General features: G+C 43.5%; 1 protein-coding gene across 3 annotated transcripts in view; it reads left to right on the top strand.

Annotated features, from left to right (window-relative positions):
- NUP58 (nucleoporin 58) overlaps positions 1-21,915 on the top strand; it is a 38,646-nt gene that overhangs the window by 3,936 nt on the left and 12,795 nt on the right. Inside the window, exons 1-13 of one of the 3 annotated variants that reach the window (XM_082220284.1) lie at positions 384-723; positions 3,155-3,291; positions 4,407-4,442; positions 8,272-8,421; positions 9,158-9,289; positions 9,935-10,045; positions 12,153-12,177; positions 13,370-13,435; positions 14,250-14,424; positions 15,010-15,089; positions 16,107-16,225; positions 16,904-16,986; positions 18,485-18,686. In XM_082220284.1, coding sequence (XP_082076410.1) covers positions 614-723; positions 3,155-3,291; positions 4,407-4,442; positions 8,272-8,421; positions 9,158-9,289; positions 9,935-10,045; positions 12,153-12,177; positions 13,370-13,435; positions 14,250-14,424; positions 15,010-15,089; positions 16,107-16,225; positions 16,904-16,986; positions 18,485-18,686 — 1,426 coding nt within the window. In that variant the 5' untranslated portion in view covers positions 384-613. Of the gene's footprint in view, positions 1-383; positions 724-3,154; positions 3,292-4,406; positions 4,443-8,271; positions 8,422-9,157; positions 9,290-9,934; positions 10,046-12,152; positions 12,178-13,369; positions 13,436-14,249; positions 14,425-15,009; positions 15,090-16,106; positions 16,226-16,903; positions 16,987-18,484; positions 18,687-21,915 lie in introns of those variants that run through there. The other 2 variants (XM_082220286.1, XM_082220285.1) reach the window with 2 other exon arrangements.

A 21,915-nucleotide genomic window follows, 5' to 3' on the forward strand; every position in this document is an offset into this window, starting at 1 on the left:
TAAAAAATGCCTTAATGCCCACCGCACTCCGAAAAAGGCCTGGCTTCCCAGAACATAAATACTCTCCTGCTACCTGTTGCGGAGGACGCGCTACTGCCCAACTACACCTGCCCTAAAACACGGACTTTACCAATTTCTACGAACAGAGCTTTCTCTCACTTCCGCTCAAGAGGAGAAAAGAGCCAGTTTATAACGTGAACCCCGGAACCTTCCTATCCTAATGAAAAAAAAGCAGTCTATCCTTTTTCTTTATCTTTGCGGTCCAGTAGGATTATCGAAAGTTGGGGGGGGGGGGGAGAGAGAGAGAGAGAGAGAGAGAGAGAGAGAGAGAGAGAGAGAGTCCTCCAAGATCCCATGGTGCCGTGCGGCTGCGCGCATGCGCGAAGGGAAGAGAACGTGCGACGGAGTTTCCCTACGACGTTTATTTGCGGCGCCGCCGGTGGCGTAATTCGAGCTCCCGAATCTTGCCGCCTTTTGAAACTTCCCGCCGGGGAGACCTCCGAAGAGCCGCAGCCTGACAGGGCGGCTGCAGTCCAGAGAGCTCCGGCCATAACGACCCCACATCCCACGCTTGGGAGTGGGGGGGGGTCTCCTTTTCCCCCTCGCCGCCGCCATGTCGGCGGGCTTCTCCTTCGGAGCCGGGACTCTGCCTTCGGCTACCGCAGCTGCTGCTGGTACTGGAGGCGGCGGCGGAGGGGGCTTCTCGTTTGGAGGCACCCCGAGGTAAGCAGGGCGTGGGGGGGGGGAGTGTGGAGGCACCTCGGGCAGAGCGGGGAGCAGACTTGGCCGGCAGGGCTCGGTTGAGGGCATCGCCTCCCTGCCATTATTATCCCCGTCTTGTTACGTACAACACGCGCGCCCAAGTTGCTCGAGGCTGCGCACGTGGCTCCCTCCCCACCCCAACCCTGTGAGGTAGGCTATGCTGTGCGGTGAAAATATCTCCCATCTCCAGCTTCGTGGCTGAAGCTGGGATTTTAGCCTGGGTCTTCCAGAGTCCACGCTGGGATTTATTTTGAAGTGTGCTGTGAACAGCAGCCGAAGTGAAGTACTTAAAAAAAAATCTCAACTAGAATTTCAGCGATAAAAGCATGATTATGATTATTTGAATTTGTATACTGCTCTATACCCAGAGGTCTCTAGGCGGTTCACAGAACAAAATCAAAATATAAAACCACAAAAAACATAATCAAAAACAACCCAATAACCCCCATATATAATAGTTGCCACAATATGTCCAGCTTGCAGGGTGAAGTGATTTTGGATGTCTCAGAAAGAGCCACAATAAATAGTAGCTAAACTCAAAAGCAAAACCTAAGACGGCAATTGTAGTCACACATTGGGTTAAGTCCCATTGGGCTCAGTGGGACTTGCTTCTGGGTAAGTGTGCATCTGGAATGGTGAATCTAGGGGAGAAACAAGTATGTCCTGTGAAGAATGTTAGATATCTGCAGATTGCTGGCTGTTTTCTTTGGGACAAAATAAAAAAAAATCCTTCCTGTAGCACTTTAGAGACCAACTAAATTTGTTATTGGTATGAGCTTTCATGTGCGTGCACACTTCTTCAGACATCTTCTGTAGTTAAGCCAGCTTTACTCAGCTTCTCTGAAGGAATAATCCAAACATCATGAGCCTTCTGCTTGTTTCTTTCACATAGAGAAGCTTCCAGAACCCTCTTGAATTAATTAGAATAGGAAAGATCTCTACACATCTGACCAATACTTTCTGTACCAAGAAATGCAAACTGATAAGGCCATGCTTGTTTATGCTGGAAATTCACTTGCCATTTAAATAATAATAAACAGCTACATAATGTTGCAATGCAGAGTGTTCCTGTTCAGCCCCCTCACCTCTCTTGCTCCCCCTGCAGCAGCCAGCCACTATTTTATTGTTGCTGAGCATCCTCATTCCTCACAGCTCTTTAGGAGGTATTTATGTATTGGTTTTTATTCTCTGTATATCTTCTTGAGTTTCTGTTCTTAAATTTTCCTGTACTTCTCCAGCAGTCAGGATTTCCACTAGCCTCTTGTGTTTTCGATGGTGCTGTTTTAAGTGCATAAGATAACTGATTTCACTATTAGCATAGAGGATAATAATGATGGAAGGGGTTTAGGCTAAGTTCACCATCACATTGAACACACTATGTTTTTGTGTTCTTTTTCCCCTCATCCCACCCTGATTGCGTTGTGTCTGACACTCAGGGTGTTAAAACATCAAATAAACTTTACAAGTCCTGATAAGAATAGCTGTCAGATTTTATTTGTGTTGTACTTGCAGCTGCTTTCCATATTGTGGCTATGATAGAGCTCATCTGCACTGTCTTATAATATATTACATTCGTACTGTCGTAACTTTAAGCCATTTAAACCTGCTGGTTACATCATTATTAATTTTGCAACACAGACATTCCATGTCTGAAATGTTATATGAGATCCAAAACAGAGTTGGCAGCAATTATAGAAGCTGCTTGTTGTGTTATTACTGGAGAGCCAACAGCATCTCGTAAACTTTTCTGCCTGATAGATGATGGTGAGTGAACAATAGTAGAAATTGAAAACCATGTATGAAATGTGTTGCATTGCTATAAGGATATTTTTATTCTACTTCAGTCTGAAAAAGAGCTCACTTTTAATCTGCTAATAACTTCTTTTAAAACTTGTTCTGGGATGTGAGAAATAAAGTTAACTGTGTATCTCCGGGATAGTCAGGCCCTACCCTTCAGACTGAAAATGTAAAGAATTTTGTGTTTCCTAAAATATTTCCAGTAATGTCAGAGGTTTAGTTTGAGAGCCGCTTCATTCTAGTGGACTGCTTTTGATTCAGCTTGAGTTGAAATCACTAATGTCTTTGGATCTCTCTCTGTCCTTTTCCATATAGGATTCTGAAACATATAATTAGTTACTTGATTATGTTAACACTGCAAATGCAATTGGTTGTTTTAAGTGTTTGTCTGTGTTAAAATAATGATAGTTAGCAACAAAAAACCCCCAAAAGGCAACATAAATCTTGGTTGACTTGAGGGTGAAATATCTGCTGGTAGCATATTAAAGAGAGAAATATGGAAGAGGCATTTTGACTTTCAAACTGTTCTGTAGAACTACTGCAATGAAGAAATAAAAAAATGAATGTGTGTTAATTTATTTGTCTTGTAATGTAGCTCAACTGGAGGGCTTAATTTTGGGACATTGGGCTCGACAGCTACAGCAACTACAACCGCTTCATCGGTAGGCTTTGGAACTGGACTTTTTAGCTCAAAACCTGCCACTGGTTTTACATTGGGAGGGGCTAATACAGGTAAAATATTATATTTCTACACTTTTAAGATGAGACAAGTATAATGATATTTGAAATGTGTAAAAAATATAGTAGGTTATAAGTAGCCATATATGCATTTGGTTAAAAATAACACTTTATATACCTGTATACTAGACAAGCATATATGGAACTGTAGTTGTTTGCATATACTGTATAGTGATATAATATACCTTTTTTTCTTTTCTCTTTATGCATTTTTTATTTTTACTTTATTTTGTTCAATTGAAAAATAAAAAAGGTGAGCCTTGAACTGATAAATGATTTGAGAATTAGTGATGAGAATTAGTGGCAAAATGCAGGAGTAGCTAAAATTTCAGATAATATTCAGTAATTTTGCTCCTTGCCAAAAATATTTATATCTTCATTATTAAAACCACCCTCTGGTTATATAGTATTATTAGAGAGCTGATAATGTATTTTTTAAAAAATTATGCATTTTACATATCTTAATATATCAGTTGTACAGTTGTCATCGTTTATCTCACACTCTGACTTCCACACACATCCCTCTGTGGGGTCCTATTTAGTCCTTGTTAAGCTGCATCTCCTTAATTACCGCCCCTCTTCTGCTTATTTTATCTGCTGCTCATATACCTAACGCCACTTGGAAGTTTATCTGATTGTTATATTTCTTTTAATATTCGCCAAAGTATTCCCACTCTTCTTTTATATCCAACTCATTTTGGTTTCTTACCTTTGCAGTCAACATTGCTACTCCGCATATTCTATTAGCTTATTCTGCCAGTCTATTTTTTTCCTTCCACCTTTGGGCATAAATTATTCTGGCCACTGTTTTTGCATAGAGGAAAAAAGACTTAAGTACTTTCTTGGGTATTTCTCCCTCTACTATACTCAGTAAGAACATCTCTGGTTTCTTGGGAAATGAGACCCTTAACATCTTTTTTAGTTCTGAGTATATCATCTCCCAATACTCTCTGGCTTTCTTACAACCCCACCACTTGTGTATAAATGTCCCTTCGATCTGCTGATAATGGATTTTAAGTCACTAATTTGGGGTCAGTGATAAATCTATTAGGCAACTGGCAATAGAAGTGTGGTTTATTAAACTCAGGTTTTTTTGTACTATTACACAGGAACAGCAACCACCATGGCTACAGGATTGACACTTGGTAAGTGCTATATTTTCAAAGCTAGCTTTGCTTTTTCTTTAAATGGGGTGTGACTTTCAGAGCTGCCGAAACGAAAAGTTCTGGATTTGGATGATGAGAGACTAGGAATGCTGGATAAACCCCAAAGATGACTAAAGTGTCAAGAAGAAAAATATGGAAGTAAAAACTGTAGATAATGATACATTAGGAACATATACAGTGGTACCCCGCAAGACGAATGCCTCGCAAGACGGAAAACCCGCAAGACGAAAGGGTTTTCTGTTTTGGAGGCGCTTCGCAAGACGAATTTCCCTATGGGCTTGCATCGCAAGACGAAAGCCCATAGGGAAATGCTGGCGGTCGGGAGCAAAGACTTTCGCCCACAGCCGGCCTTCAGAAGAGGACCTCTTCTGAAGGCCGGCGGGGGGCAAAAGTCTTTGCTCCCCCCGCCTGCCTTCCCCCCCGCCTGCCCCGGGCGATCTTAAAATGCTGGCGGGCGGGAGCGAAGCGTTAGCTGCCGACCCCCAGCATTTTAAAATCTCCCCGTGTCCCGGGGAGGTTTTAAAATGCTGGGGGTCGGGAGCTAAGCGCTGCCGAACCCCAGCATTTTAAAATCTCCCCGTGTCCCGGGGAGGTTTTAAAATTTTAAAATGCTGGGGGTCGGCAGCGCTTCGCTCCCGACCCCCAGCATTTTAAAACGCTGTTCCGAAGGGGGGGCGGAGACACCTGCCCCAGCCGCCCCACTTCGGAAAGCTGTTCCGAAGTGGGGCGGGGGGGGGCGGAGACACCTGCCCCAGCCGCCCCACTTCGGAAAGCTGTTCCGAAGTGGGGAGAGGGGGCGGAGACACCTGCCCCAGCCGCCCCACTTCGGAAAGCTGTTCCGAAGTGGGGAGAGGGGGCGGAGACACCTGCCCCAGCCGCCCCACTTCGGAAAGCTGTTCCGAAGTGGGGCGGGGGGGCGGAGACACCTGCCCCAGCCGCCCCACTTCGGAAAGCTGTTCCGAAGTGGGGCGGGGGGCGGAGACACCTGCCCCAGCCGCCCCACTTCGGAAAGCTGTTCCGAAGTGGGGCGGGGGGGCGGAGACACCTGCCCCAGCCGCCCCACTTCGGAAAGCTGTTCCGAAGTGGGGCGGGGGGCGGAGACACCTGCCCCAGCCGCCCCACTTCGGAAAGCTGTTCCGAAGTGGGGAGAGGGGGCGGAGACACCTGCCCCAGCCGCCCCACTTCGGAAAGCTGTTCCGAAGTGGGGCGGGGGGGCGGAGACACCTGCCCCAGCCGCCCCACTTCGGAAAGCTGTTCCGAAGTGGGGAGAGGGGGCGGAGACACCTGCCCCAGCCGCCCCACTTCGGAAAGCTGTTCCGAAGTGGGGCGGGGGGGCGGAGACACCTGCCCCAGCCGCCCCACTTCGGAAAGCTGTTCCGAAGTGGGGAGAGGGGGCGGAGACACCTGCCCCAGCCGCCCCACTTCGGAAAGCTGTTCCGAAGTGGGGAGAGGGGGCGGAGACACCTGCCCCAGCCGCCCCACTTCGGAAAGCTGTTCCGAAGTGGGGAGAGGGGGCGGAGACACCTGCCCCAGCCGCCCCACTTCGGAAAGCTGTTCCGAAGTGGGGCGGGGGGGGCGGAGACACCTGCCCCAGCCGCCCCACTTCGGAAAGCTGTTCCGAAGTGGGGCGGGGGGCGGAGACACCTGCCCCAGCCGCCCCACTTCGGAAAGCTGTTCCGAAGTGGGGCGGGGGGGCGGAGACACCTGCCCCAGCCGCCCCACTTCGGAAAGCTGTTCCGAAGTGGGGCGGGGGGCGGAGACACCTGCCCCAGCCGCCCCACTTCGGAAAGCTGTTCCGAAGTGGGGAGAGGGGGCGGAGACACCTGCCCCAGCCGCCCCACTTCGGAAAGCTGTTCCGAAGTGGGGAGGGGGGCGGAGACACCTGCCCCAGCCGCCCCACTTCGGAAAGCTGTTCCGAAGTGGGGCGGGGAGGGGGGGACACCTGCCCCAGCCGCCCCACTTCGGAAAGCTGTTCCGAAGCCGGGCGGGGGGCGGGAACACCTTCTGAAGGCGGGCAGGGGGCGAAAGTCTTTGTCCCCCCTGCCTGCCTTCCCAGGGGCTTTTAAATCGCCCCGGACAGCAGAGAAGTCCTCCGCTGTCCGGGGCGATTTTAAAATGCCGCCCGCCAGCATTTTAAGATCGCCCGGACAGCGGAGAAGTCCTCCGCTGTCCCAGGGTTTTTTAAAATGCTGGGGGTGGGAAGAAAAGCCCTTGTCCCCCCCCCCAGCCTTCAGAAGAGGTCCGGGGACAGACTGTCCCCGGACCTCGTCTGAAGGCGGTTTCCCTAGGAACGCATTAATTGATTTTCAATGCATTCCTATGGGAAACCGTGCATCGCAAGACGAAAAAACCGCAAGACGAAGAGACTTGCGGAACGAATTAATTTCGTCTTGCGAGGCACCACTGTACTCAAATATTTACTTGGTTGGTTCAAATCCAGATGTAACATTCAGCTCCCCACCTCCTTTCCATGGCCTTGTTAGCCTTCCTGATTCCCAGTCTTCAAAGCTCTTGGCTATTCATGTGTTATGATATGTGCTATTCAATTTCTATAACCTGCCTATGTGATATTTTCCCATTATCTTTCTATTTGTTTCCCTGTTTTCTTCATTTTCTTCATGTTCTCTTTATCAAGCCTGTCTCTTCCTCCCATTTTTCTCAAAGGTCCTGTATTCAGGCCACAGTCCATAGCTGTCAACAATTCTGTATAATCTGTTAAGGGCGTACCATTGATATGAGTTAGAATGCTAGCATGCCTTGGTTGTGATCCCATGCCTGGTGCAGCTTGGGTGCCATCCTGGACTGGGCCCTGCTTCCAGGTATCCAGGTTGTAGAAGTGGTCAGAAGTATACTTTTGTCAGGTGCATCTGATTATTCATCCCTTTGTTCCTTAGTTAAAAGAACTAGGCCACTGTCACTTATGCATGGTGATCTCTGAGTTGGACTACAGTAAAGTACTCTATGTCGGGCCACTATTGAAGCTGGGAAGTGATAGCTGGTGCCAAATTCTTCTGCCTGTGTTTTGACTGGAATGGCCCAAAGAGTATATTGTGTCGCTTATTGTCCACTTGATCTGTCTACAGTTTCTGGCTACTATCTTTGGTCCTGATGGTTGTCCTGTAAAGCAGTGAATAGCTTGGACCCATTATATTCTAGGTTCTCCAATGCTCTGAGATGAACCAGAAACCTTGTTTCAGGTGATACATATTAAAAACATGAATCTTGCAGGTGCCTAGGGTTGACCTTCCCCAGTGGTGGTGATGATTTTCTCATCGTATCCCCTGGGAACGGCTGACAACAGTGTTGGGAAGCAGTGCATATATTGAAAATAAAAAAATTCCTTCCTGTAGCACCTTAAAGACCAACTAAGTTAGTTCTTGGTATAAGCTTTCGTGTGCATGCACACTTCTTGAAGAAGTGTGCATGCACACGAAAGCTTATACCAAGAACTAACTTAGTTGGTCTTTAAGGTGCTACAGGAAGGAATTTTTTTATTTTGACTATGGCAGACCAACACGGCTACCTATCTGTAAGTGCATATATTGGTTGTTGTTTTAAAAAGAATTTCAGAAGCATTCAAAATATGGGAAGCTTGGCTATCTCTTACTGCTTGCTAGTACATATTGTTAAATGTGTTTCACTGCTTTGAGTCTAATGGAAGAGTGACTGAAAAAATTAATGTGGCTTCACTCACTTTTCACTGGCTATATACAGATCTAGTGTAACAAATTTAGAATTCTTAATTTTACTGAACATACCCAGTTTAAGTAGATCAAAACAAGAATGGCATTTTATTGTTCTTTTATAGGCACACCTGCTTCTACTTCTGCAAGTACCCCAGGACTTAGTCTAGGATTCAGCAAACCTGCAGGATCAGCCACACCATTTGCTTTGCCTATCTCTTCTGCTGCCTCTGGCCTCTCACTTTCTTCTGCTCTTGCATCTGCTCCAGCATCAGGTAATATACACTTATAGTTTTGTGTTTAAATCAAATTTCCATTGTTCACAAACACATAATCGTAATTGTTCCTAAAAAAGAAAACAGGTGAATCAGTGCAGTTCTGATAAAGATGATTGAACGTTCACATAATGGTATTAGTTTAGTTTGGTACACTGAATTAACTTGAGAACATGGTACATTATAGGGAAGCCAGTATGAAGGATGCTGAAAGAAGCGCCCTACGTCTGATAAGAGGAGAAAAGTGCCAAGAAACTCTGCTTTGTTTGTCATCAAAATCCCTTTAACTGCACAGTGATGTAAGATTGGAGCATATGCATCATGCCTAAGGAATACTTGCCTTAGAATGTATGCTGTAAGATTGGTGTGTGGGATCTGTAGCCTTCTAGATATTGCTGGACTACAGCATGTATCATTCCTAACCCTTGGCCATGTTGGGTAGAGTTGGAGTTGAGCAGCATCTGCATGGCCACAGATACTTTTCAAAAATTTGCTTTCCTTTAAAAGGATGTCGGTTGCCCCAAGTCTTCCGCATGATTTAGTGCAAGAGTGCTTAATCCATGCAAATAAACAATGACAGCGGTAACAGCAGGTAGAATTTGTGAAAGTTTCTGCCATATTGTCCACAACTGAATTCCAATAAAGAGTTGTCTATTTAGCAGGTAATAATATAGCTGTTATTGTGAAGGAAAATCAGCATGCATGTCTTCAGCTTACACCTCTGCTTAATATTCAGGGTCCACTGGCTTTACGCTGAACTTGGGAGGCACAGCTCCAACCACAACAGTATCCACAGGACTTTCTCTTGGGGGAGCCTTAGCTGGTTTAGGAGGGACACTCTTCCCAAATGCAAGCTCAGCTGCTACAGGTGACAAGCCTTTTATGTGCATCTACCTCCTCAGATTTGTCCAAGATGTGTGTCTTATCAAGACGGTTGAGATACTGTGTGTTTTGCTAATTCTGTTGTGCTAGAACCAAGTAATTGTTCCTGGTCCTTTATTTTGAAGTGCTTGGGTTTGTGGTCATCTACATTAACAACTAATAAATGAACAGCATCCCTTGCTGTGTTCCTATCTGAAAATTAGAAATAGTTTGGGGCTCAAGGTCAACAGAGAGTTCTCAGTAGTTAAGTTGCTTTCTGAGAGTTTCTGAGCTCAGTGAATCAAGGACGAACCTCTGCCCACCTTAGAGGTTGGAATAACACCCACATAGTTGGGTGTTGATGTTTCTGGGAAGATATCTGAAGCTCATGGCCTTATCCCTACCATTTTTGGCTGGAGGGCAGGGTTGATGATGAACACAATTTTTCATTGTCTACACATACTACAAGTCTTGTTTTCCCCATATCTACATACGGGTTCTAGCTGGTGAATGTAGACATAACATGCCTTTGATTTTCACTACTGGCAATTCATTGAGGATATATTGCTTCAAAAATGTTATATTCAGACTATTTTCAATACTGATGCATGACAATAAGAAGTCTCTGATACAGTTGATGGATTACTTTCAGGGCTCGGACAGAATGCTTTCGGTTTGACTCTAGGGACGGCTGCAGCACCTGCTACTACAGTTAATGAAGGTCTTGGGGGCATAGACTTCAGTAGTTCTTCAGATAAAAAGAGTAAGTTTTTGTGGACGCAGCTTGGAAAGGTGTTTCTCCAAGAATACTTACTAGGCACTGGCATTTTTCTGTAACAGCATGGGGACTCATTAAAACAACAAATTCTAAATCTATCTTTTTAAATAGGAAACTATTTAATGAAACTAACTGCTTTATGATTCTATTGCTCTGGGGTTTTGGTGCCTGGTGCTGAGACGTGTGTTCCCAGTTGCCCCACAGCTCACCAGTACAGTCCACGTCAGTACTCCATACACCAGGAGTAGGGAATTTTTGTTCTAGCCAGATTTCTACCCCCAGGCCATTTCCCCAAATCTGCAGCCACATCACCTCTGATCTCAGGTGTGGAGCAGGTCAGAGACATGGCTGGATCAGCTGCCTGCACACCTGAAACCTGCAAAAAGCAGGATCCAGCTCCCTGTGCACCAGTTGATGCACAGAAAATTCAGTTCTGCTTGGTTCAGGTGCTCAAGTGCATTCTCCAGGAAATCCCTAACTCTGCTTGGTCAATTCTCCTTCTCCTCCTCCTCCCATATACTTTCCCCCTTGTCTCTATCTCTGACTGAAGCTCCTATTACAGCATGGATGGGAAACTTGTAGCCCTCCATATGTTGTTGAATTACAGTTCCTATTATCCCTGAATGTGGGCTATGCTGACTGACCAGTGAGATTGTAATCCAGCAATATTTGGAGGGCCATACATTCTCCACCCTTCCCTGCATCATCTGAAACTATGCCTAGAGCCCCCATAGGATGGATAATAACAGTGGTTTTAAAATACCAGGTTATTTTTGTTAGAGAATTGCTGTTTTTTTAAAGAAAAAGAAAAAGAAAAATACACTATTTGTGTTTTTTTTAAAATCATGTTTATTGAGATTTCCAATAATAACAAAATAAGAAAAATAGAAGAGATAAGGTAAAGAAAGAAAGAAAAAGAAACAAGTTTAGACCCTTCTTTTCATAGCCTTCTTTCTGGGACTCCCTCCTTCCCCACCCGACTGTATTCCCCTTTCCCTAAGTTGGTTCCACAAGCTCTCATTCCCAATTTAAACCTAATATATTTTACTCATAAACCAATTTAAGTTTACACAATCTTAACATCACTCCTCATCTTATAATAGAACAAGATTTCCCCCCCAAGATCAGCTCTCATTTCCTTCCACGAGTTCCCCCTCTCACCCTCTTCTCCTCCAGCACAATTCTTGTAGTTTCCCATCATGGAGTTAATAGTTTTGTCATCAATAAACTTCTGGATCGATCTTGGTTTCCCAGTCCTTGTTTTAGCATGTTTACTGACTTCCTTTTTAGATCCCCCCCGCTCGTACCGAATCCGAAAAAAAATTCCTTTTTTTTCTCCTTTTGTACCCGGTTACCCAATTACTCACGGGTTGTCGCCAATTGTCCAAATTTCCAAAGGAAGAAGCCAGCGCTCTCCGTCGAATGGCATGCGGCTGCGCTCGGCAGGGGAAGCAGAGGACTCACAGCACCACGCCGCTCCCCGGCACCCGATCCGTAGCCTTTAAAAAGGCTCCTTCACAAGTCGGGAGGGCGCTAACGGTGCCAGCCGAGTCACCATGTCCACGGGCTCCGTGCCCGTGGTTTTTAAGGGTCCCCACGTCGCCGGCGCGGTAGGACCCAGCCCCTGCCGAGCCGACTCCCTCCGGAGCTCGGAGGGAGTCCGCCATTCGGCGATGGCGCTAACCCGGAAGTCCGAAAAATACACTATTTGAAATCTGAATTTAATGCAGACGTGTTAGTCTGTACTCCAAAATGAAATAATTGCTACCTATCAAAATATGCTTTGAAAACGTCTGACCTGAAATTGGTTAAATGACACTATCAGTGCAATCCTACCCGTATCTGGTGACCCTTAAAGTAAAACAAGTCAGGGAACTGGCTACTGTTTGTTCGATAGCGGTGACCCAGAAGCTAGCATTTTCCCAAATAATATTTGAAGCTTTTAGCCGAGGGTAATAGGGGTGGGTATCCTTTTTAGAAAAGAGAGTCATCAATAGTGTTCAGTATAAGAAAGCTATTGATATTTTCATAATTCAAATTTAGGAGCATGTTTTTGTTTATACTAAGAGTTTTAACTTCCTTTCCCCCTCAGGTGACAAAACAGGAACGAGACCAGAGTAAGTGTACCAAATATTCATAGCTGGAAAAATACCTGTTGGGACTAGGTGCCTCTTAAATGGAAGGCAACCAATAGCTGCTTATTTTATTTAAGCATACATAAATTTCTGTACCGCTAAATATTCTCAAACCAAGGTACGTAAGATCAATGTTAGAAACTAAACAAAAAAAGACAGAGATCAGAAGAACATAAAATGGGTTATATGGAAAGGCAAGCTTGTGTGAATAAATGTTTTAAAGTGGTGTCTTAAATGAAGCCCAGAAGATTCCTGCCTAATATACAAAGGCAATGCACAATATCGGCGCTGCTATCCCATCCCAAGTACCCCATTCTTATGGCTGCATAGCGTATATCACAAGGGACAGTTAGTAATGCTTCTCCAACAGATCTCAAATAGGCAGGAATGTATGGAGAACGGCGGTCCTTCAAGGAGGCTGGTCCCAAGTTCTTTAGGGCTTTATACGTTAACAGTTGCACCTTAAATCTGGCCAGATAGTATATTGAGAGGAGATTCTTCAGCATTGGTGTTGCATGCTGTCAAGGAGCACCACCAAGCTCCTAACCTGCTACAGAGACAATAACCCTGGTCAGAAGAGGCAAGTTGGCCAACCCACGGAGCCTGCATATTGCCAGGATTCCAGCTTAGTTTATTGGCCCTCATCTAGGCTACCACTGCACTTGGACCCTGGTCCAGGGCTTGCATGGCCACACCTGGTTCATGGTGCTTCCCCGATGTTGGACTCCCGTTTCCATCATCCCTGAGGCTGTTGGGAGTTTATGTCGGTGACCCCTAAAGGGTACCAAATTGTTTACACTTAGTGGACTAAATTGATTGGGTTTAATCTTCGTGATAACAAGTTAGGATGATGAAGTTGGTGCAGATTTGACTGTGATGTTGTAATTTCCAGAGAGGAAGGTACCGCTTCAAATAGTATGTTCATTCTCAACACTAGTTTCTCATTTCTGTAGGAGAAAGATATTTGGGGTTGCTGGGGGAAATAATGAGAAGGTTTTCCAAAACCTTATTCTTCTGCTGCTTAATGATAATTGGGGTAGAACATTCAGAAAATTCAGTGGTTAATGGGCTTAGTGCAGTTCTTTGCATCTGTTGTGTTAAATAAAAGCTGCTGCTACTGCTACTGCTGTTTAGAGAGTGTCATGCTAATAATGATGTACATGTCTGTTGGCAGGGATAGTAAAGCCCTGAAAGATGAAAATCTACCTCCCGTAATCTGCCAAGATGTAGAAAATCTTCAGTAAGTATTTCCTGGGTCCTTGGAATTCCAGATATCTTTTGTTACTGAAATTTACCTTGAAGGTGTCTTGGACTAGTAAGAGTACTCTTTTGTTCACAGTTTCAAAACACTTGGTTTTGACAGCTGTGGGTATACTGCTCCGCAGATGCTCTGAAGGTACCTCAGGTCTTGCTTACTTGCAGTCACTTCAGTAAAATGTAACTGGTGGGTTGTAGGCTGGAATCAGCCCCCAAGGCCCTTCTGTTGGGCCCATGATAACTCCGTCACAGCCCTAATCCTTGTCCACTCTACCATGGCTTTTCCTGTTGTTCGGTGATGTGAGGAGAGTTCTCTTGGGAGAGGGGAAGATGACGGAGGGGGGAGACTTAAGCTTCTCCCCTCTTTGCAGTGCCTCTCCCCAGCACAGCTCAGATCTGAGATTGCAGCTCAGGAATGGGAAAGGTGGAAACTGCTTTTCCATGCTTTGCGTTAAGAAAGGGAAGTCCGTATTGTCAGTGTGTGATGCAGAAGACAAGCACTGAATTGGCCATGGAGAAAGAGGTGTGAGTGTGTGAGAGAGAGGATGGGGGAGAGGGGTCTTTGTTGTGTTTTGAGATGTGGAGAGAGAGAGAGAGTGGGCACACACACACACACACACACACACACACGCTTTATCCCCAAACCACCATCAGTACGCAGCCCTGACTACTTTCCTCTGAGATTTCCCAGCTCTGAGGTGAGAGAGGTTCCTTAGTCCTGCAGTAGTTCTGAATGAAGAGTTGGGGTTGGGGGCATTGCATGGATTCATTCTGTCTTCTGATTTCTCCTCTCCCAGGAAGTTTGTAAAAGAGCAGAAGCAGGTCCAGGAAGAAATTAGTCGAATGTCCTCCAAAGCAATGCTCAAAGTGCAGGAAGACATTAAAGCTTTGAAACAACTTTTATCAGTCGCTGCCAGTGGATTACAGAGAAACACTCTTAATATTGATAAGCTGAAAGTGGAAACTGCTCAGGTATAAGCAACTCTGCTGGGGATCACGTGTTAGCCTAAAGCTAGCAAAAATGATAATATTCCTATCCTCTTGGAAAATGCAGGTCTTCTTGCCCAGCAGGTGTGCTGGGCAGTCCTTGATTTGAAGCAGCTGAGAACTTTGTTTACCGTACAACTGTAACAGTATAATGTTTGCTTCCTGAAACGTTGTTTCCGTTATAAAGAAAACTCATCACTTGGTATCTGGCATTGTATCATATCTTCCCTCTGGTGTGCTTTCCCTGTAGAGTTCAATAGGTCTAGTCTTTTCCAGCTCCCATCTATTAGGTTTTTGAAGCCTCTGGGCAAAATTTTATTGCAGTGGTCCCCAATTAAGTGCTGTGTCCCCTTGTTTTTCAAAACCCCTGGTCTAAAATTATAGTCTGATTTGTAATTACATCCCATTCCTTCGCCCCCCCTCCCAATAATAATGAACATGGTAAAGTTCATCCTTCAGATATTAGCTAATTAAATTATCAGGAATAAATTGTTCAGTTAAACAGGTGTGTCATTTTATTGAACTGCAAGAATTACAAGAGCCATTTTTTTCCACCTCGTGTTTTTGTAGGAGCTTAAAAATGCTGAAATAGCATTAAGAACACAGAAAACGCCGCCTGGCCTTCAACATGAAAATTCAGCACCAGCAGAGTGAGTACAGCCTTGCATGTCTTGCCTATAATAAGTGTTTTTATATTGCATGTTCTATAGTTAGTCATATATTGTATACAGGTTCAAGCCTTATATTGGATATGGGTTTAATATAAAATACACTTTTGTATCTGCATAGTTGGTTCACTCAGACTGTCTTGTATCTCATGCTAGAATACTGCTCAGGGAAAGTAAACTAAATCCGAATGTATTATTTTGATTCCACAAGCAGAGTATGATAATTGCTATGCATCCTTTGCAGAGATATTCTAGGGACTATTTCTCTTTTGCACATAGTTCTAAGGGATCAGCCTTCTGAGCTTCTTTCAAATAGATACCAAAGGGTGTAATAGTTCGATTCTGGCTGGACTGATTCCTCGCTGTAATGGGAGATGTTTCCTGAGAAATAATTAGTGTTTTTCCTTTTAATTTGGGACATGATTTGAATATGGCCAAAATAATTTAGCTGGCTGGAAAGACAAATTCTTTAAATTGCCTTTTACAAGAAAAGGTTACTGTAATATGGTAGGCTTTCCCTGGCTTTGTTAACAGGGGGTGTATATAGAGACATGGAATTGAAGAGTTGGAAGGAAGCATGTTCTTCATCTAGTCCAGCCCCCTGCAATGCAGGGATCTTTCTCTGAATGTGGGGCTCAAACCCATGACTCTGAGATTAAGAGTCTCGCACTCTACTGATGGAGGGAACTCGACTTCTCCTCCCCTACTCGTGATTGAGAGCAGTCAGTGTGTACACAGGTTATCTGGGGTTTTTTTATCCTGCTTTTCAGCAGAAAAGGCTTCCAGAGCAGCTTATATAATTAAAATAAGACAGTTCCTGCCCACAGGCTGACCATCTGAAAGACGTGACAAAAAAAGAAAAGGGAATTGGACAGAATAAAAAGAAAATAAGCGAATTCATGCACCGTTTCTGAAAGTTCAAAATTAGACATGAATACTTTCTGTAGAGTTCTTTATTCACTCCCATCATTTAAATGCTCTAAAATATACTTAATTTAGCTACTTCAGGATCTTGGTTGAACAGTTTGAAGTACAACTGCAGCAGTACAGACAACAAATTGAAGAACTGGAAAACCATCTTGCCACCCAGGCAAACAATTCCCATATAACCCCACAAGGTAAAAAGTTAGTGATTTCACCAGTTGCCTTAATTGATATGTCATACCGCACTTTTTGCATCTGGCAGACTCGCAGGGATTTGTGTTCAGATGTTGCCAAGGCAGTAGAATTTGGACACCCCTTAGGGCCGAAGATACAGAAGCTAACATAATTGCTGGGATCCATAAGGTGGGTTCACACACCCAAGTGAGGGCTGGCACCAAAGCATTACTTCTTTTCTTGCAAACAACCTTCACATATATGTCCTTTGACTACAGAACCCAAGCATTTTTTAAAAAATCTGAGTGAGATCCTGCAGGATCCCCTTGACCAATGTTCCGCGTGAAGAGAGGCTTAGAGGAGGTTTGAGTCTGTTTACATATTCCACTATTATTTGAGTTCCTATATCACTACATTGAGGATTTTGCATCATACTTCTCAAGTGTGTACGTTAGTTGAAATGATGGCCTAAGTCTAAAGAAAGAAATAATCTTGGTGATCAAACATCAAAAGGACTGTCACCTCCATTCTCTGTATGTTTAGAGACACCTTTTCTTCCCCCATCATATTTTGACAAATCCCCACAGCTTCCTTAATGCAGTGGTGGTTTTATGTGGTAGCTTTATGGCAAATTACATGGTTTCACTGTGAATTTATATTGCAATGTGACTTGATTTTCAAATTTCCCTGTCTTACAGATTTATCCATGGCTATGCAGAAAATCTATCAGACATTTGTAGCTTTAGCTGCACAACTTCAATCCGTACATGAAAATGTGAAGGTAAAGATTGCTTTATAATGTAAAATTGTGACACGATTATCTGGCTTCTTTATGGAAAAAGTATGTTGATGAATTGTTCTGGCTCCTAGTTCAGACTCCAGTGCCTTTTTACTTCCTGCATTGTTGTATCTTCTTAGATTACTTTCTACTTTTTCTTTTGAAATGGAACATGTTGCTGAAATGTTCCTTGAGGGACATTAAAGCTAGGAGTTTTTGAAAGTGTTTTTTTTCCCAAAGGTCAGACAGTTAGTCTAGCAGCTGTTTCCTGATGGCCTGCTAAATTCATAATGTGAAGTTTTTTAATTCTGAGAATCATGGGCTTTCAGAGGCACTGTTTCTTTTCATGGTGCTCAAGTTACCAGGTATCATTCAAAATAGTACTTGATAATCTTGAATATTTTTGAAGTGGAGCTGATTTCTGTCTTCATTTATTGTGAGGTAGCCAGATATTTACAGTAGGTGTCGCTATACACCTACTAGGCATTTAAACTAGGGAAACCAAGGATTATTTCTGTTGCTAGTAGCATACTGTATTCTGTCACCTGCTGTGTTGATATCTACTGTGAGTTCAGCAAGGGAAATCCTAGCTAGTTTTGTTGTGGAAGCATATTTATAAAAAATTCTCTCTTGCCTTTTACAATAAACCAACTCAAGGTGACTTGCAGTAGTAAAACACGATATAACAAATGCAATTAAACCAAAAAGATAAAACAGCAGTCCAGGAGATAAAAGGCCATTAAAACACCTTGCATACTACTTAAATGCCTGAGAAAACAGAACGAACTCTGCCCAGTTTTTGAAAGATAATGGAGTTGACAGCAGGCAAATGGGGGTGGGGGAGTTGCTTATCTGGGTACCACGACAGAAAAGGCCCCTTCTCTGTTAGTTATTCAGCAGTGCCTGGAGTATTGCATTTCTCCAGAACCTAAACTGACAAGAAAGTTCATGTAGCAGAAGATAGTGGTGTAGATATTAAGGCTTTAAAGGTCAAAATCACTCCAAACTAAGCCTGGAAACTGGAAATACCTTCAACATTTACTTAATATAATAAGCCACTTTGAGCTTATGGAAATGTAGAATATACTTTAAAAAACAATACATCTCTAGTATTTTGGTTCCGTGGATCGCCTCTTATCTTTAATAACTGCCAATGCACTTCAGGGCCTGTTTTCCAGTTTGTAGCGTTGCCATTGTAAATGTTAGCTCACTTGGTTAGAGCGTGGTGCTGACAATGCCAAGGTTGCAACTTCGATCCCCGATATTCAATATTCCTGCATTGCAGGGGGGTTGGTCTACATCAGGCAAACTCGGCCTTCCAGGCGTTTTTGGTACTACAACTCCCATCATCCCTGACTACTGGTCCTATTAGCTAGGGATGATGGGAGTTGTAGTCCCAAAACATCATCAGGATCCCTTCCAACTCTACAAGTCTATCATTCTATGGCAAACCTTTGAAAACTGTATGATCAACTAAGATAGCCTTTGCTGTCTTTTTCAGATGCTCAAAGACCAGTATCTTGGTTACAGAAAAACCTTTTTGGGGGATGCTGTGGATGTGTTTGAGGCCAGGCGAGCGGAAGCAAAGAAGTGGCAGACGGCTCCACGTGTTACTACTGGACCGACCCCTTTCAGCAGCATACCAAATGCCGCAGCTGTTGCCATGGCTGCAACACTTACCCAGCAGCAACAGCCTGCTACAGGTCTGAGTGCATTCAAGTTATAGCTTTTAGTGTTAACACAAACGGTAAACTTGTACGATGTTTTATATGAGGTCTTCCTTTGTGTTGGAATTTTTTTAAAAAAGTTGTGAGTAACAGTTCATCAAAACGTAGGTAATAGAAAAAGCGGGATAGACTTAGCAATAATTATATACCCAGTATTTAATCTTGTGGTTTTTTATTTGTAGTAGCTTGTTTACTGTATTACTCAACCCTTTCGAATGTGAGTCTTTGTCATCTCTGAATACACGTAGGAGAGCCTTATCTCTAAAATTATGACACTATTGTATAAACTTTCAAATTTGTTGGGAAATCCTAATTCAAATTTGTTTTCCATTATAGCACTTTGTAATTTGAATTATGCCTCAAAAGGTAGACGAATGTAAGGACCATTAAAAATATTAAGAGAGTTGATTAAAGTAGTTCAGAACTGTGTATAGAAATTGGGGGGGGGGTGTAATTGAGTTGTTGATCAAGGGTGAGCAAAACATGGGTAGAAATTAAACAACTTGGGGATGGAGATGTTGACTTACACTTTATAAAATACTCCAGCTAGATATCTTGCTGACTGACATATGGCAGTCTAGGTGCTTGAAGTGAGAAGCTAGGTGGCTGCTTCTTTTAAAGTGCCTATCTTCCAGGGAGTTTGGGATCTGCAGGTTGCATTTAGAGAAACTCTGAAACTAGATGACTTTGCCTAAACATGGGTCTGAGCCCATGTAGCAGTCTCCCTTCTGGACATATCAGAGAGTTTCCTTGGCTCTTGGTGTCCTGTCTCCATCAACCACACCTTTGTGTTTCTGATGCTGGGCAAAAAGCAACGCAGAGCATTAAATGCAGGTATTAAATGAGGTGCTGCTGTTGTAAGTATTGGGATCTACAGGGTATTTCCAGCTTTAACATACAGTTAACTGTTGACAGCTGGATACTATAATAAGTGAATCCAAATAGAACATGATCGAAAGGATTGCTACATCCTTCTAGCTTACTGTGGCAATGCAATTTATTCTTTCCCTAGAAGTGTGCCGAAGTATGACAACTTTGGAATGCTTTCCCCAGTTGTTGTGGTTTTTTTATGGAGGGAGGTTTGAATCTGATCTTTAACTACCATAGTCCTCTAAAATCCTTTCCCAAAGCTGTTGCAGCAATGCTGCCTAAACACTTTGTAAAATAAGGGGAAAGCACTTTACCCGGTAGGAAACCTCTCTCAGAATCCAAAATATCCTTCCTTGGAAGTGAAATCCATTGATTCAGTGGAGCCTGCTTCCTTAGAAGTGTGTGATGGATTGCTGCAAGTGGGATGGATGCAAAGGCCTGTTTAGTTTCGATTTTCTTTTGCACTTCGGTAGTGTAAAGCATAGAGCAGAGCTTCTGTGAGTGGGAGGCAGCTGCCCCTTACAGAACAGAAAAGGCACCTTTTGTATCCAACCTTTTGCCTTTTCTTCTAGTACAAAGGCAGCAAGGTAGGGAAGCGAGTATTTGAATTTGTGCCATCACTGTAAATTGTATTAGGCCTTGAAAAGAGAAAATTGCAAAAAAAAAAGCAGAGAGGAGGCCGTTAATTTGGAGGTGCAGGTGATAATGTTATAGCAGTGTATCCTAAATGATATAGCTGTAGATAACTGTGAATATTGAAAGTGTCGACGGAATTTGGAAGGGCCGTAGCTCAGTGGGCAGAGCATACGCTTGGCATGCAGAGGTTCTAAGTCCAGTAAAGGTTGAGGTTTTTGGACAGCAGGGTTAGTAAAGCCTCAGACACTGGGGACTCGCTGCCAGCCACAGCCATTTGCGGCTCTGTGGTTTTCCACCAAAAGTAGCCAAGAGGTCGCAAAAGGTATTGCTCGTTCTGTGAACTAACTGGCTGTCTTCTTCGATTTGTGTTAAAGAATATTCTGTAACTTAAATGTTAGTGAGGTCTGGTATTTGTGAAGATTCTTGTATTTATGACATAGGGGAGTTTCCCTGGAATAGAAAAGTAAACTTCCTTGAAGTATGGCAGCAGAGGCCATAGGGTTGGTTTGGTTTTGTTTTTTGCAATCACGCTCCTTTCAGAAGTCAAACATTCAGTGTTAATGAGTTTTGCCAGCTCTAGGATATTTTCTTAACTGGAAACAAATGCCTGTGAAATGGTTGAATAGCTGAGAATAATGGTAACTGCTCCACTGTAGCAGAGCGCCTCACATTCTGCTCAGCACAGGTTGTATTAAAGCTATTTAGCCTAGGTAAAGTAGGAATTAAAATAATTTATTGTCTCCTTTGATAGCTGTGTCATCAAGACGTTTTCAAGTAAAAATAGTTTAGTGTAGTTACTGCCTTAAGTGTGTGTGTTGCTACTGACTAAGCAATCAAGATTTGATTGGCTTACCTAAAAAGCACTTTGCCTTGCTGTGTTCCAACACCTTCTAGCACCTAAAGTTTTAGGGATACCCTAACATGTTACTGTCCAGATGCTGTTGGACTCATCTATCTCCCATCAGTCCCAACAGGCCTGGTCAATGATGATGGGACTTGTAGTCCAGCAATATCTGGAGAGCACAGCATTGGCTACCCTGGTTTGTTGTGCCATTTGACTCTGCAAAGGGTGCAATCGCTGGAAATATATTCGCTGGAATGAATGCCTGTCCAAATCATAACACTTCATAGGACCCTGTGCTTGAGCTAGTTGTGTAGTTAAAATCCAATGCCTTGCCACAAATTGAAGCTAAGCTAGGGTTAATTCACTTTATTTTGAAATAGGCTTAGGGAATTTTGGTTGCACCTTTATTGTCAGTACGAAGAGACTTGAGCAATGATATCTTGCAAACCTGGTAGGGAGCGTTGCTGATGTTTACCGTAAACGGGCTCTTAGTAGTGAGCTCTATTTATTTAAACTAAAATTGCTCCTTAGGAGAAAAATATATAATTTTTAAAAAATATAATGCAGGTAATTATAGTTTAAACTATTTCATAACATGTGATCCAAAGGTGACAATGTTTACTTTCATGTTTTGGCATGGACTATCTCTAGTGTTACCTAAATTATGTACTCCTAACTTTTAAATGAGAAGTTATTTGGTTTTCTGGCGGAGTCGCATTGATTCGAGATTGCCATTAAGTTGAAAGTTTGTCAGCTTTAACTATGAAATCCTGTCCCCCCCCCCCCGGTAACTTGAATATAGGTCTGTTTTGAACTATTTTTAAAATCTAGAGCATGCTTTTTATGCAAGCTTGG

This window comes from Podarcis vaucheri (assembly GCF_965113315.1).
Source record: "Podarcis vaucheri genome assembly, chromosome: 4".
In the NCBI taxonomy this organism is placed as follows: Eukaryota; Metazoa; Chordata; class Lepidosauria; order Squamata; family Lacertidae; genus Podarcis; species Podarcis vaucheri.